The sequence below is a fragment of the Malurus melanocephalus genome, unplaced genomic scaffold (genome assembly GCF_030028575.1).
Source record: "Malurus melanocephalus ecotype Western Australia unplaced genomic scaffold, MMel_1.1 scaffold_298, whole genome shotgun sequence".
NCBI lineage: Eukaryota > Metazoa > Chordata > Aves > Passeriformes > Maluridae > Malurus > Malurus melanocephalus.
In genome coordinates, this window is record NW_026623530.1 from 382,206 (window position 1) to 398,335 (window position 16,130).

General features: G+C 42.2%; 1 protein-coding gene across 1 annotated transcript in view; it reads left to right on the forward strand.

The window, feature by feature from the left end:
* LOC130579889 (transforming growth factor beta activator LRRC32-like) overlaps positions 1-4,044 on the forward strand; it is an 11,552-nt gene extending 7,508 nt beyond the window's left edge. Inside the window, exon 3 of the mRNA XM_057377025.1 lies at positions 1,111-4,044. Within this exon, the coding sequence (XP_057233008.1) occupies positions 1,111-3,051 (1,941 nt within the window). The 3' untranslated portion in view covers positions 3,052-4,044. The remainder of the gene's footprint in view (positions 1-1,110) is intronic.
* Positions 4,045-16,130: the final 12,086 nt, after the last annotated feature.

The following is a 16,130-nucleotide window of genomic DNA, read 5'->3' on the forward strand; positions in this document are numbered from 1 at the left end:
TTTCTTTCAGCTGTATTAGTAACAAGTTTTCCTCCAGTAAATTAAATGCTGCCTGAGCCTTTCACATTCCATTTCCTCCCACTGCTCTATGTTCTCCTTAACAACAAAATAGAACTATAAGGTTGGTCATGTTCATGTTTCCAATGCTCCTTATGAACACCCAAACCAAATATTGCTCTGGACACAGAGCTCAGTTCTACCTGCATTAAACACAGAYACATCTAGAAGATGGATTTGACTTTGATGCTTGTATTTTTCTCTACCCTGCTGCTGAGAATTGGCCTGAAAAGGCCTGACCCTCACCACACATCACATCTTTTTCCCTCTCATAGATTGAATTTACACAGTTTGTGTTTTCAGTGTTATATCACAGGCACCTTCTGTGGGTGGTTTCATAAGGCGTGCTCCCCATGCAAGTAGAAGGGAACTGTTGCCTTAGGAAAAGGATAAACATGGAAGGTAAAAGCAGAACAAATTTGGAGATTGGCATCAGAAATGTCCCAGTTGTTGAATGACCCTATTTGGTTAAAGCTGCCTTGCTTAACTAAGCCATGGCTAAAGGAAGGTGTATTTGAGCATGTGACTGTGAAGGAGAGASAGGGTTTGTGCTGTAGGATCCTTACACATTCTTACACCTCCTTGCCCTGGGACCCATATGGCAGCAGAGTGAAGCTCCTCCAAGTGCTACTTGCCACTGCAAGTAGAGTCTGAAAAATCTAATACAGTGATGAGAATGTGAAAATTAAACATGAGCACATAAGTGAGGAAACAATGCTTTATTGCAGAGAAAAACCAGAAAAACACCTTCACTCAGGACTATTAAAATGAGTCCAGGAGAAAGGTACAAAAGGGTGATCTTTTAGTAGATATCACATGCAGATAAAAATCTACTGTTCTAAGTCAAAAATCTCTTTAAAACTAAATGAATGCTGTTAGCTGCAAAGAAGCTAATTAGGATTCTTGCTCTTGCTGCCTGCATGCTCAGAAAAAGTGATCAGTGTTTCAGAAAAAAACATATGCCTGGATGCTGAATGTTACTTTCCTTGTATTTAATGCAAAGATGTTTTTCATTTGTCATGTGCCAACCCCTTTTCTCTCTTTTTCTGGCAGGCAAACTCTCAGGCATTTTGCCACAACAAAGGCCTCCACCAAATCCCTCRTGAGCTCCATCCAAATGTAAACAAAATAGATCTGTCTGGAAATCTGATTCAAAGCATCCCTGAAATGTCATTATCATTTTACACTTCCCTTCAGTGCCTGGATTTAAACTCTAACCAGATTAGATTCATCACGCCTGGAGCCTTTGCACACATGAAGAGTTTGCTGGAAATAAATTTAGCCAACAATCACTTATATGAACTTGCTCAAGATGGCACAGAGGGGATTGGACTTTTACCCAAGGTGGAAATACTGGACTTGTCCCACAACAGTCTGTACAATGGGATGGCTGAGTATTTCATTAAAGAAGCTCCAGCACTGCAGTATCTTTCCTTGGCAGACAACAGTATTATAATGATCTCAAAAAAGATGTTTCAGGGATCTCCCAATCTTGTGGAGATAGATCTTCAGAGCAACATCATCATGGAAATAGAAGAAGGTGCTTTTGAAACTCTWGTGAGCCTTTCCAAACTCAATCTCTCAAAGAATTCAATTACTTGCATCTCTGATTTTAACCTCAGGCAGCTGGAGATACTTGACCTTAGCAGGAACAGCATTGAAACCTTCCACACCTCAAAATCGGATGATGAATATAGCTTAAGGTGTTTGGATCTGAGTGAAAACARACTGTTTCACTTCCCAGTGTTCCCTCACGTAAATAAGCTGGTAACACTGAATTTATCAAAGAATTTAATCCAGCTCACTGCTGAATCCCCTTATAATAAAATGGACTATGTGGAAAATGAATGGCTAAATGCTTCTTTCCACCTTCTTGATCAGAAGCAAGGTAGAAACAAAAGTTCTCTTTATTTATCRCAGCTTGTATATTTAGACTTAAGTTATAATGAAATAAAATCCATTCCTGATGAGTTCTTTCAATCAATGTTGTCCCTTCACACCCTYAATGTCAGTAAAAACTGTCTCCAGTCATTTGCAGTAAGTTATGACAGTGCACTGATGTCTTTAACTGTCCTTGACCTGAGCTACAATGCTTTGCAGAACCTTCACCTCGATCCTGATGCATTGTCCAATTTGAAGGAGCTCTATATTCAAAACAACTATTTTCAAACGCTGCAGTTTGACATCTTCTCAAATCTYCCTAGCCTCAGACTGCTTAATCTACAGAGCAATAACATCAGCCTTTGCAGCATGTACTCAGGATTAGCTAARAAAAGACTTGCTGGAGAGGAAAGTGGCTGTGTATCATTTATTGATTTCCCTTCTCTTCAGTACTTGTACCTAGCAGACAACATGCTGAACATCCTACCAGCACACACCTTCTACAAGACTCCTCTGGTTGTCTTGGACCTCTCCATGAACCCTGGACTGAAAATAGARCTTAAAGCATTATCAGGTCTGGAAAAGTCTCTGGAATGTTTGTATTTACATGGTAATAGCCTGASWGATTTAAATATTGACTTGCCTTGTTTTRGACACCTTAAACATTTAAACCTCTCTGAAAATCAGCTGAACTGGCTGCCTAAGTGGGGTAGTGACTCCACGCTAGAAGTTCTGGACCTACGGAACAATAGGTTCAGTACATTACAGAACAGCAATATTTTAGCATTAGAAAATTCACTTAAAAACTTGTATCTCAGTGGGAACCCACTCAGCTGCTGTGGAAACATCTGGCTTTCATCAATGATCCAGAACAAAAATGTCCAGATCCCCAGTGTGGAGCATTTAACATGCCAGCATACTCAGAACTTYGGGTACCAGGAACAAATGCACATCATGAACTTTAGACCAGAAGACTGTGAAAAAGAGGATATAAAGAAAATCAACTTCCTCATTATATTAACATTTGTGTTGGTTTTATCTGTGATCATCACTGGTGTGGGTTTGTTTTTTTGCTTCCGCAGGCAKAACTTTARCCATCAATTTAAAGCATAGGAAWACAAAATGCCTTGAAAACTGAAGAAATCAGGTGCTACACTGACAGTGTGTAGAAAAGAAGGGTAAAGTTCTCATCTTTGATTTTAAGATTTTAAGATGCTTTTGAAGTGCYCCTTAATTGCAATTCTGGTCTGGGTTGCAGGGACTGGAAGAAGAATTTGCTATGTTTTGCAGATCCATGGTTCAACTCAAAGAGGAGAAATTTGGCCCTTGTGTGCAATACATATTTAACTGACTTTAATGTGAAGAAAGTAATCTCTGGGGTGAAGGCTTTTAAAAAGAAAAATCCCAGAGCATTAATTTCAACCAGCTAACATTGAACTGAAATTTTTCTATTTCTAAGAAAACTGTTGGAAACTCAYTGCATACAGTTGCATTTCAATACAGAAGAACAGTATATCTATTTTTAAAGGTCACGGGAGGTTCAACTGCAAAAAGGTGTTTGAACATTACATTACAGTGTAAAATAATGCATAGAAAACACAGTCCTGGGCCATTATTCAGATCAGATGTCTGCTGTCTTTCCCCAAAAATACATATTGTCTAAAGGATATGGTACAAGAAAAGTTCTGTAGGTCCTCTTTCTCAACTGGGGTTAAGATGGCTAGCCTGTTGTGTTGCTAAAAGTTGACACTGACAAATGCTATSTCCCCTACTCTCACMGAAAATTCACCCTTTTGCAGGGAACATGACAGTGAMTGGGAGCCTGACCTGCTAACAGGGTTCAGTAGCTTTGAAAACAAACTGTATCAGGTCTGTTRCTGCCAGGAACTGTCCATTCAGGCACATAAGAGAAGTAGAGGTCAAACTGAAACATGTCCAGGCAAATAACTCAGAGTCACATTGCTGCTCCGTTTCTGTTTCTTTCAGCTAGTGAATGTCAAAATTAAAACACTACGAAAAGGTGTATAATTATATTTTTGAATATATATGTTATGAATATATAYGTATGAAACTGGCTGGTGTTTTTCACTGTGGAATTTTGTACAATAAAAACATGTTTGAATTTTGTAAAAAGCACAAGGCAGTGGATATTTTAAAGCACCAGCTTGGAATGATCCACAGATGAAAAGAACTGTCTTCCTATTTCTCTATGGTGTTCAGACTCCACCTTTACCTTCTGGTCCTGAAGCAGGGATGATTCCTCCATATTTTTGAGTACAAGCAATGGATAATAAGGATAGAGATATAATATAGAGAGGATAATAAATAGATATAATAGATATAGATAATAAATAATATAATAGAGAGGATAATAAAGTAGATAAAGATCTACTGGAGATGTAGGCAAGAATTTGGAACAGATTGTCCAGAAAAGTTGTGGCTGCCCCATGCCTGGAAGTGTTCAAGGCCAGGTTGGATGGGGCTTGGAGCAATCTAGTTTAGCAGAAGATGTCCCTGCACAGGGCAGGGGATTGGAATGAGGTGATCTCTAAGGTCCCTTCGAAACCAAACCATTCTGTGATTTCTGTGATCCTATGAATTTGCACAAACCATCAGCAGCAGTAGGGCCTGATRTAACATATGTGAAAGCCAGTGCTACCCTTTTGCTCAAACCCTTAATCTTGTAGGAGAAGGCTTGCATAAGTAGTGATCCCAGGGTTCCCATCTCAATGMTGAAGATGGTGAACTTCTCCTTTGCTGTGATAGCCAAGCTGTGTGTGCRGATGCTGATTTGCCACACACCGAGCTAGTGGTTTTTGTGTCAAGCGTGGCAAGACTAATTCTGCTTCTGAGAGCCAGTGTTAGCTTGGCTGCTGGGACTGGGTTAAGTTAAGAACCTGATGACAGAGCCAAATCCATTTAATTAATGGTTTTAACACTGCTTTTGTTACGCTCTACCAAAAGGAAGTGCTTGTTATTACTAAACATCTGGGACTAATTAGACTTCCATTGATTTCTCTGGGAGCAGAAACAGTTTTCTTGAGGARTAAGTCTCAGAAGTAAAGTGCAGCRKGGCTCCTTTGGATTTTTCTGCTTCTGTTAGCATCATAAGAAACATGAGCCTTCTTCAGCCAATTCTTTTACTCTGAATGAGACAAGAAGAGTGAGGGGAAATAAAACATGAATAAATTCACAAAGAGASGGGGAAAAGGGAAAAATGGGAGCTCTACATTGCATTATTTAAAATTATTTAAAATAGGTGTATATAGATGACAGCCCCACCTCTTGCCTCTCCTGTCTGTTATTGTGCAGCAAGAAGCCCAAATGCCAAAGTACCTGATCCTATATCAGAGGTAGCCATCGTTCAGACATTACACATCTCTCTGTCAGTCAGCCCCACTGTCCTACTAGGCTGGTGTCATGGTTTGAAGAAGCAGAATATTAACACTATCCCAGTGGAACCAGGACAGTAGGCAGATACAGGCAATTTTGCAACCAAAATTGAAACCCTCATTCATTGCTTTTTCATAAAGTCCTTGCAAAAGCCTCTGTTGATGCAAAGAGCTCCTGCTGCTAAGCCAAGGAATATCCTTCTGTGATTCTGGCATATGTCCAGATGGAGCATTTGGGATTTACGTAATTAGTACAAATTTAGTTTTCTTCAAGTTGCCACATGCAATAAATTRCTTCCTTTCTGCAGCTGTTTGCATGGGTCAGGACAATAGAATCACAGAATCCTAAACTGGTTTGTGTTGGAAAGCACCGTAAAGATCAACTCATTTCAACCCTTCTGCCTTGAGCAGTGATGCCCCTTGCTAAACCAGGTTGCTCAGGGTCTCATCCAACCTGCCCTTGAACACTTTCAGGGATGGGGCAGCCAAAGCTTCTCTGGGCAGCCTGTGCCAGATCCTCACCACCCTCACAGACAAGAATTTCTTCCTAACACCTAATATAGACCTCCCCTCTTTCAGTTTAAAACCAATGCTCCTCTTCCTGCTGCTGCCTGCCTGTATAAAAAGTCCATCTCTCTCCTTCTTATAAAYACCTTAAGTATAGGAAGGCAGAAATGTTGTCTCTCTGCAATTGTCTCTTCTCCATGCTGAACAGCAATAGATCTCCCTCAAGCATTTCCTACCACAGTTTGCTGAAAACAATCCTCTGTGTGGAATCACATAAATATAAGTATTGGAAGCACTAGAAATACTCCCACAGAGGGTCCCTACAAACTCAGGAAGCCATGACTCACATTGGTAATCCATGGAAAATCAAGTCTCAGTTTCCAGAAACTTGATTTCTTTTCCTTCAAAGCCAMGACAAAATTAACACCCTAGCAGAGTACCAGTCTCTGGCCACAGATCTCTGCAGGGACCCTGCTCAGCCCTAAACTAGCCACGGTGGGTTAGTGTACAAGACAGTAAGTGCTTTCTAATATTGTGGGAATTCAAAGCATTTCCTGTCCCTATGTATTCCCCGTGTCATTCAGTGCTCTCTTACTTGCCTGTGAAGAAACAAACTGAAATGAAAATATCAGTAACCAGGAAAATGGGGTGAAACTGAAATGGGAGGAAGAAGATACTGAAAAGTTGTGGAAGGACTTTCTGAGGAGGACCTGTCAGGCAAGCACAAGCAAAGACATTTGGAGGCTTATGCAACATGATATTAAGCAAAATTTTGACAAATATAAGGGAACAATCTTGCAACACTGAGAGAGTCTTTTTTTTTCTCCCAAGCTATTGATCATGGCTGCTCTRTCGTGTTGCAGAGCCAAGTTAGTTCCACAGATTCCCTCCTCCTGTCCATTTCTAACATCTGTCACATCAGAGACAAATTTGGGAGACACATGAGAGACCTGATTGCAGCTTTTCCATATTTACAGGGRGCTTAAAAGAAAGAGGAAGAGTGGCTTTTTACACAGGGAGATAGTGACAGGAGAAAGGGGAGCAGCTTTAAAATAAAAGTGAGGAGATTTASATGAGGAAGAAGTTCCTTACTGCGAAGGTCATAAAACACTGGCACGGGTTGCAAAGAAGSTGTGGATGCCTCATCCCTGGAAGTGTTCAAGKCCAGGCTGGATGGAGCTTGGAACAACTTGGTCTAGTAGAAGGTGTCCCTGCCCRTGGCAGGGGTCTGGAACTAGGTGCTCTTTMAGGTCCCATCCAGYTCAAACCATTCTGCAACTTCGTGATTTTATGGTTCATAAGCAGTATACTCTATGAAGAAACATTCTGGAAGGTGACTATAGAAGAGATTCCTCTTTACTCTTCTTGAATTTCCCCAAAAAAAAAGGGAGTGGAAAAGGGAGTCCCTAGTCCTGAAGAGCAGTGAAGGAGAGAATTTGATTTTCAGGCAGAAAACTCACCAAAGAGAAGAAGGTTTCACATGGGCAACTAGGCTGGAGGTATGTCAAAAGGAGAACAGAAGGGAAATAAGAATAGCTAAACCAGGAATCTRGAATCCAAATTACAGAATCACTGAGTGGTTAGGGTTGGAAGGTACCTCTGGAGATCATCTCGTCCAACCCCCTCCGCTAGAGCAGGTTTTCACCCAGAGCACATTGCACAGGATTGTGTCCATGAGGGTTTTAAAGAGGAGGAGATGCCACAGTCTCTCTCTGGACAGTCTAATGTTGATCATCCTCACAGTGAAGAATGGGGAAGGAATGGTTAGGGTGAAATTTCAACCAGAGGCAGGAACTAGGCTTGTTCARCCTGGAGAAGAGAAAGTCTTGAGGGGGTATCTTTTGTCATTATTGGATGGAAAGCTGTAAGGAAGAGCATCAGCTCTTCCCAGGAGTATTCACTGAAGGTATAACTGCAAAGCGCTGCAACTGGGAAAGTTCACATTAGACATAAGGGAAAAATTCTTCATGATGAAAGAGATCGAACTCTGGAAAGGCCTTGGAGGCTTTCAAAACTCATCAGGGCAAGGCACTGAGCAACTACTTCAGACCCTGAAATTGGCTCAGCTTCAATCAGGGAGCTGGATTGGAATTCTCCAGAGGCTCCTTCCATACTGATTTATTCTCAAAATCTTTGGAAAACAAGARTGGGTCATGCACTTAGGTGGGGAARACAGTTAACAGAGAAACAGAGCCTGTAAGTGAYATCTGCTCCCTGCACTGAAATAGTGGAAACGATATGGCAGGAGAAGTGTCCAGAAAGACGGCAAAAGTGGCTGATGATGTCAGATGTGGATACTCAGCTCATGGAAGTTTGTGTTCGCATAATCTTTCCTTCTCACCCCATCTCCAGTTTTATAACTCAAAATTAAAGCTTATGTTTCAAAAAATTTCCATGAAAATTCTGAAAAATATGAAGTTGGCAAATGTATTCTTTATAAGGCTACAGCTTCAATTTTAATTAGATATTCTCGCTGCAGAAAGCACATACAATAAAATTAAAAAAAAAAAAAATCCCTATCTTCAGTTTACTTTTATTGTTTTTGATCTAGAGAAGATGAGGAAATATTTCAATCCTAATGCTAAATAGCATCCCTCCCAATTATCACTAAAACACACAAAGCAAACTAAAATAGGCATAAAATATTAGGTTGTTGAAATGATAAAAATCTTTTCATGTTTTAAAMTATAAATTAGTTCTGGGACRCAGGAAGAACATAAAATAAACTRRTGGTAGTTATTTTTYGAAAGAGAGAAGAGACCCTCCAGAAGAGACCCAWCAGGTAAGATTTTAATTCAAAAATGTTTTGTGTTACAGAACTTCCTTCCATTATGAATGTTTACATTGTGATTCATGCTTTAAAAATTGTATTTACAAGTTTCATGATTTCGCTGCTTTTCACTTTAAAATGTTACAAAACATACTGACAAGAAGCATAGACTGAAGAGTTTCAAACTCCCAGTTTCATTGATTGTTGTTTACTCTTGAAAAACACTTTGTAGTAGACTTTAGCGTAAGTTTCTTGCCTATGTATGTGATTTAAGACTGCATGTTTCCCCAGCCCTGCCAAGGCCACCATTAGTCYATATTCCCAAGGGCCACATCCACATGGTTTTTAAATCCCTCTACAAATAGTTTTCATCACTTCCCTGGGCAGCCTGTTCCAATGCTTTCAAGTATTTTGCAATGTTATTTCAGTGAAGAAATTTTCCCAGTATCCAATCTAAACCTCCCCCAGCACAACTTGAGACCATTTTCTCTTCCTGTTTGCTACTTGCTAGAGGAGACCAACCTCCACCTGGCTGCACTCTCCTTTCAGGGAGTTGTGCAGAGTGAGAACATCTCCCCTGAGCCTCCTTTTCTCCAGTCTGAGCTCCCCCAGCTCTCTCACCTGCTCCTCATCAGACTCGTGCTACAGACCCTTCACCAGCTCCACYGCCCTTCTCTGCACATGCTCCAGCAYTTCTGGRTCCTTCTTATTATGGGRTCTCAAAACTGATCCCAGGATTTGAGKTGTGGCCTCAGCAGTGCCCAGCCYGGGGTASAGTCAGTGCTGGGTCCTGCTGGCCACACTGTTGCTGATACAGGCCTGAACTCATTTTACCCCAGAGCTAAAGGCTTAAATCAATTGTCTAAACATAGGAGTTAGTCCAGTCTATGGCAAGAAAYCATTTGGGATGTTCCTGGTGTTTGGCTGCATCTATACAGTGTTTGCAGGTATGATGCAGGATAGGGAGTCAAACAAGCGGAATGTGACGCTCAGCTGGAGCTCAGGCAGCAAACCCCACGGTAACTGAACACCAGTTTGTGTGTATCYAGTCAAACTCTTGGACAAGAAACTCAGAATCAGTTTGAAAAACAGATGTTCCAACTGCTTTGCTTTAACTGGTTGATATGTTAGATCTGATCTCTGAAGTCTAATCTCAGTTTACCCTCTTAAACCAGGAATCAAACGCAAAAATCAAGACCAGCTTTCAATGAGGAAGGTTTTGCACAACTCTCTGCCTGTGCTCATCCAATGTCATATCATCATCTTTTCGCACAATGTAATTGTTTTTCCAGCCTCCTGCTTCCTCAGGYTGCTCACGAGGAGGCTTCCAAGTAGATCAAATGCAGCAAACAGGCATTATCTGTTTGTGCATTACACAATTTGTCACTTSATTTCGTTTGCATCATGCACCTCCTACTGCTCTTCAGTAGACCTCTGGATTCACCCACAGACAGTGTTCTCAGATGTTTCCTAGCAGAGTACCTGAGTGATGCACAGTTAAACAAATCACTTACTGGGCTATGTGGAGCAATGCTTTCAGCATCTCATTACCCAAATGGTGTTTTTTCTTACCACTTSTTACTTCACAACTTGTTTGGATTTTGATCTTGTGCAAGAGTTGTTATGGAAATTAATTCCCACCTCAAAGAAAGATCTTGCTTTGTTTTTATGAAACAAAATGAACAGATCTCCGTAACTTCCTTCCTCCAATAAGAATTTTAAAAAGCTTTATTAATAAAGGTCTAAAAGACATATCTAACTCTCCACTCAAACATTCAAAACTCTCGTGCTTTTTCACTGCACTATTTCAGATATCCCACARATTTGAACATGCTATGCACATTGGKAAGWTATGGCATTTATTTTCCTGGTTAAACCAAYGCTGTTTTTGAAGATGTCTGAGCTGTAAATGAATGTGGTCAACATACAATCWGCTCACCAGCCAAGCCCTCACAACTCTCTACACATCTCCTTGCTTGTGGAGTARTTTAAATCATCTTCATGTTTTACTTGACCAATGGGCCAGGCTAAGACTATGTCTGGTAACATTTACATACTGACTAGGGATAATTTATTAGGTCAAGAGACACAGCTTGGTGGCAGCTGCTCCTATCTGCCTTCTGCTGTTCCTATCTGCCTTCTGCTGTCTTGCTTTGCAGAGCTCCCAGGTGGGGCTCCTCAAGATCCCTTTAGGTCTCAAGAATGAGGTTATTGTCTAGGTTTGAGACAATGTTTTCAGAGAAAAATGTTACAGGGTAAATGTTTCCTCTGAAGTGAAAAATTTAATAATTTTTCCCACCAATATGAAATAGACATTCGGGCAAAAAGTGAAGAGGAAAAAAATAGTTTATTAGCAAAACAAAGTGCCCACAGGACACAGATTAAAAAAAGTAACTGTTAGATATTTTAAAGTCCAGGAACGCATGCTGCCCCCTCCCCCCACAGCCACTCGGCATGTGGTGCAGTGAAAGATGGTGCGGCTCTTGTCCCAGGCAAAAAAAAAAGAAGGAAAAGTCCACGTGGCCACTTGGGCAASAGTGGGAACCTGGTGGTAGTCCTCTCCTCTCTGTGGATGAAACAGAGGGTTGGTGTGCTTTTCTCTCGCCGGCTTGGCTTCTTCTGGAGTCCAGGACGAGACGGAGCAGCACAGCTTGTCCCCGCCAGCCCCCCTGGCTGGTCGGTGCTTGCCTCTTGGTTTTTCAGACTGAAGCCCCGCCGAATTGCTCCAGAAGAAAATCACAGGAGTCGTAGAAGGGGTGGCAGTCCAGGGAGAGCTGTTTGCCCAAGCTAACAAACCCGAGCTAGCTAAGTGGCAACAATATAACTCCTGCACCCAGCGAGGTAAGCTCTCAAAGCTGCAGCTGAGATCCCAACAACCCTGTGCCCGTGGCAGCCCCGGCTTTTAACTGCCTGCCCTGCCTTCCCAGCTGCTCCTGCCCCTTCTTCTGGGCCACATTTAAAGGCACAAGGACATTTTGGGCATAGGAGCAGACAGAATATAGGAATAGAGTGTTATCGTAAAATCAACCCAAGTAAGTTATAAAACCTGGCAAAGTTTTCCAGCCAGACACTGTGAGAGTGTTCAGAGGAGATMCATCAGCAATTAGGAAAAGTGTGAAAAATGGGACCTTAGCAGAGGGGTTATGAGAATTGGCTCACAGTGGAAGGGGGACAATTAAAGCACATAAACAGAAGAGGATGTTCTAAACATTCTGAATAAAAAGGGAAGAAGAAAGAAACACATAGAAAATGTAAGTCAAACTTTGGGTGGATTTTTACAGTCTCACAGAGGCAGAGGAGTAAATGCATGTTGGGGTCAGCCCTGAACCCGAGGAACCYAGCAGAGTCTCTCTCCTGGAAGAGGATTTATACATTGGGAAGGGAGCAAATGCTTTCCCATCAATTTGAGCTTACAGGTGTTGGTATGCAAATTATTCAGGCCYTAAGAGGCAAGTCCCATTATCTTGGAGGGTTTTCAGATCAGCATAAGTGCCTGAAAAAAAGTTGTCCTAGAGCAATTAAATCAGCATATCCAAGTTCCTGCTTGGGAGCATCCCCTCTTTGGTAGGGTGGCTTCTGTCACATCAGTGAAGACTCTGCTGTTGCTGTTGCTCACTTCTTGCTCTACAAATGATAACAACAACCTGAATGGGACTGATGGTAACAATAGGTGATGCTCAGCAGGTTCAATGCATCCAGCAACTTTTTGGACTGTGCCCAGAGGACAATCTGGGTGAAAACTGGTGACACCATCAAAAGTGAGTCTTTCCACAAAATATTCACTCTTTTGTTCTTCTTCCAGCAGTTGTGTTTACTCCATCTTGACCACTGCCTTCCTCTCCCTCTGTTTTTCACTGGATTCCTCTCAACTGTTTCAAGCTGTCTGTCCCAAACAGGACATAAACTCAACAAAATTTAATCCCAAACTGAACTTTTGAACTGTATCATATTTGAGTGGACTGGAGATTGAGTCAAGGGAATTTATGCACCCATATTTCATCAAGAGGTGAGGCCTCTCTTCCTTGTTTATTATTTCTAAAATATTTAGATCTTTAGAAATAATATTATTAACTAGAGAAAAAAAAACCCCAAAGCCCAGCTCTAATTGGAGCAGCAAGTTCAATGCCCCAAATGATCATAGTATCAGCCAAATCTGTGCTTCAAAGGATGCAGGCAAGCACGAATTATGGGCTGGCACTTGGTCAAAAATGCAGCTATTCTTCTCAAAAACAGGATGCAGACCAAGGGGAAATGGTGTCTAGTCTTGACTGTTCATAGCATAGGAGTAAAACCCTCACCACAACCCTATTGAAAAGGTGGAAGGTCAGATCTTCACGGGAAAATTATTTTATAGACACATTCTCCTGAATCTGTTAATTTCCACTGTGTAAAGCTCTGGATCATCAAGCACAGATTAAAACATTTGTTTCATCTATCATGTTGTGGAGTGTGTTATCCCTAACATACAGCACATGCAGAAGACTTGAAAACAGCAATTCATAACTTACAAACCCAGAAAATACCTCTAAAGCCAGATTTTTATCAGAACCTACATAAAATTAATGTAAAAATCAATGCACTTTTTGAACCTAGGAATAGAAAGAAGAACTTTTTCCATTCCTCTCGAGAGAATTTGTCCATGTTACAGTCATACTGAGAGTCCTTCAGGGATCAGGTGTGTCTGGTGCATATCAAAACATGTCTGAAGATCTTCTAGTCAACCTCAATCAAAAATAGGTGAAAAGAATTGGGAGGACCTGCATAAATTCCTGCAAGTACACAGAGAGACTACAGAAGGTGCCTCCATTTGCACATCGTTATCCAGTAAATATCTGCTTGCACACAGTTCTCACCTTGCAATGTGTGTTGGTACCTCACACACTGTATTTGCAGGAAAACACATTTARTTTTGGCTGGGAGTGAAACTGCACATAGTAGGGGTTCTGCACTAACCTTGAGGCATATTTGCTGAATTTCTTTCAATGGCCATTTCCCAGACACCCCAGGATAGGAACTAAACTTGAAGTTCCAGTTTAATACCCAGACCAATGATCTGCTCCTTGGCCAAAGCTCCATTTAATGGGATTTCCCTGTGCTGTTCTTCTGGCAGGATGGCTGCCCTCCTCCCTCCCTTGGGTCAGGAAAACCCATGTGTAGCTTCCAAAAGGGTGTTGGACCATAGGATGCTGTGAGAGAGCCCCTTTCTGTTGTTTAGCAATATTYAGATACATTGAGGAGCAGGTCCTCTTTGCAATGAAGGGAAGGAGGGAGGAACAGAGTAGGGAAAACAATCCAAGGGCTCAGCAACAGACTTGCTGCCCCTCCAAAATGCTTTTGGATCCAGTGATAGGGAATAAATCATGCTGTCCCCAGACTGGGCCTGCTCAGTGCTACTGTTTTCCTTTCATTCCATAACATGTCACRAATAATTTCTCTACAACCCAACCCYATATAAGGCTGTGAGTATATTCTTCCATTTAGGAAACAGCCCCTTGAGGAGGGTTGCTCCAGACAAGCCCTGTGGAAGGGAAAATACTTCTCGGGAAAGGTCATGGACACACGCCAGCAGCTCCATCCTTTTCTTTGATCTCCCCAAGGGTACATCTGCATAGACAGGTGCAGGTTGAGTATTTGCTCCATCCAAGCACTGAGCCAGTCAGCCTCAAGCCAGCTCTGRCTGGGATCTACATGGCTTCATGTGCCAGAGCTCAGCTCCACCAGGGAGCTTTCATGGGCACACAGCCCCAGACAGGGTCAGCTTAAGCCCTGCTGTGTCTTTTTACCCTGATAAGCCCCAAGTGAGGTCGGGCTGAAGGGCCAGGAGGTGATGGAGCTGTCCTACAGCTCTGACTTTTGTTAGATCAGGAAAAGTCCTAATCAAGCTGCAACCATGTTACCTCATGTCCTCCTGAGTTGGCAGTGATGGCTCAGTAGCCAGAAAAACCTCTTGGTCCTCTTGAGCTGGCAGTGATGGCTCAGTAGCCAGAAAAACCTCTTGGTCCCCTTGAGCTGGCGGTGATGGCTCAGTAGCCAGAAAAGCAGCTCTGACTTCCAGTGCTGTTTTGTCCAATGTAAGGAGGCCATCCCAGATGGGGCAGCAGATCATGCTGACGTGTCCCTCCACATGCAGTTTGGGGATAGTCTGAGCATTATTGGTAACATCACAACSCAGGAGAGCTGGAGTGATTGGCAGCTGGGATGTAAAGGATGAGTCCTTACTGTGTGTCAGGTGTGATTAGTCAGTGCAAACAACCCCATTTCCCTTTGAGGTCTTGGAAAAAGCTATGGTACTTTCAGGATAGCAATGCTCTAGTGAAGAACAATGTTTGGAGCCTGTGGATGAAGGAATAAGTAAGGATRGGGCCAGTTTTTTAGTCAACTTACATAAATCAGTGGATGTGCTGCCTAAGGACTGGATTGGGTGCAGTCCCTTCCTCCCCACTGAGGAAGAGTGTCCCAAATCTTGCCACATTCTTCATTGCCTCTGCAATGTTGTGATTACACTCCAGTGAAGCAAAGAGGTCAACARGACAGGGGCTTAAGCAGTCCCTGGGAGGAAACCACAGCCCTTTGCTCACTGTGTGCTGGACAGGGAAGGTGGGCTGGGAGGGTGCAGAGAAGCTGTGCAGCAGCCCAGGGGAGGGCTTCTTGGATGATTCAACAACATTACTCATGAGGAATCTTTGGCTGCCTGTTCCTGATTGGGGATGCTTAACAGGTAAGCAGCTCCCTGATTATCAGTTGCAGAATAAGACAATCAATTTAACAAAACAAGCATATTTTTCTCACAGTGGGAGTACTGTCCCTTTTGGGGTAGCTTGAAAAATGGGCATGAAAAATCAGGAGTGCAGGCAGAGGCCATGCAAGTTAGAGGATTCTCTTTTCCTGGGAAAGGGAAAGTCTTGAGTGTCTTTCTCTTTAGTCTCCAGCCTCTACTTGCAAAGTGTCAGGGGCAGTCTGAGCAGCCAGGGCTGCATGCAGACACAGGATGCAGGACAATGCTTGTCACTGTATTTTCTGTTGTCACCTTTTTTCTCTACCCAATTAGTAACCAAGTTTATGAAGCAAAACAAACAGCCTTTCTTCTGKAATAGCTTCCCTTTGGTTGTGCCCTTGCTTCCCATGCAGGTGGCTCATGCTGCAGAGCTAGCAGGATGTCTGTTATTCATTTTTCAAATAAATTCTTGCTTGAATCACAGTTCACATGAAYTGTATTGCTGGGACAGCAGAGGTCTGGAGGAGAGCAARTACTTGTCATCCCTGGTAAGAATGGAAATCACAGCCAATTAATCACTATGATTTATTGATTAGCAACATTTAAATTATTTGTTTGAATATCTAAGCCCTGTTCTTCTAAGGTTGCCAAAACCACCACACTCCAGAGACTAATTATTGGACTGCAAAATATTGCAAGATATTGCAAGATATTGCAAGATATGGAAACTGAGCCTTGCAGGGGTTAATTGAGTGGAGCAGTGTAGGTGGAAGCTGAATGTAGAAGCTGTGACTCACAGTCCCTTGCT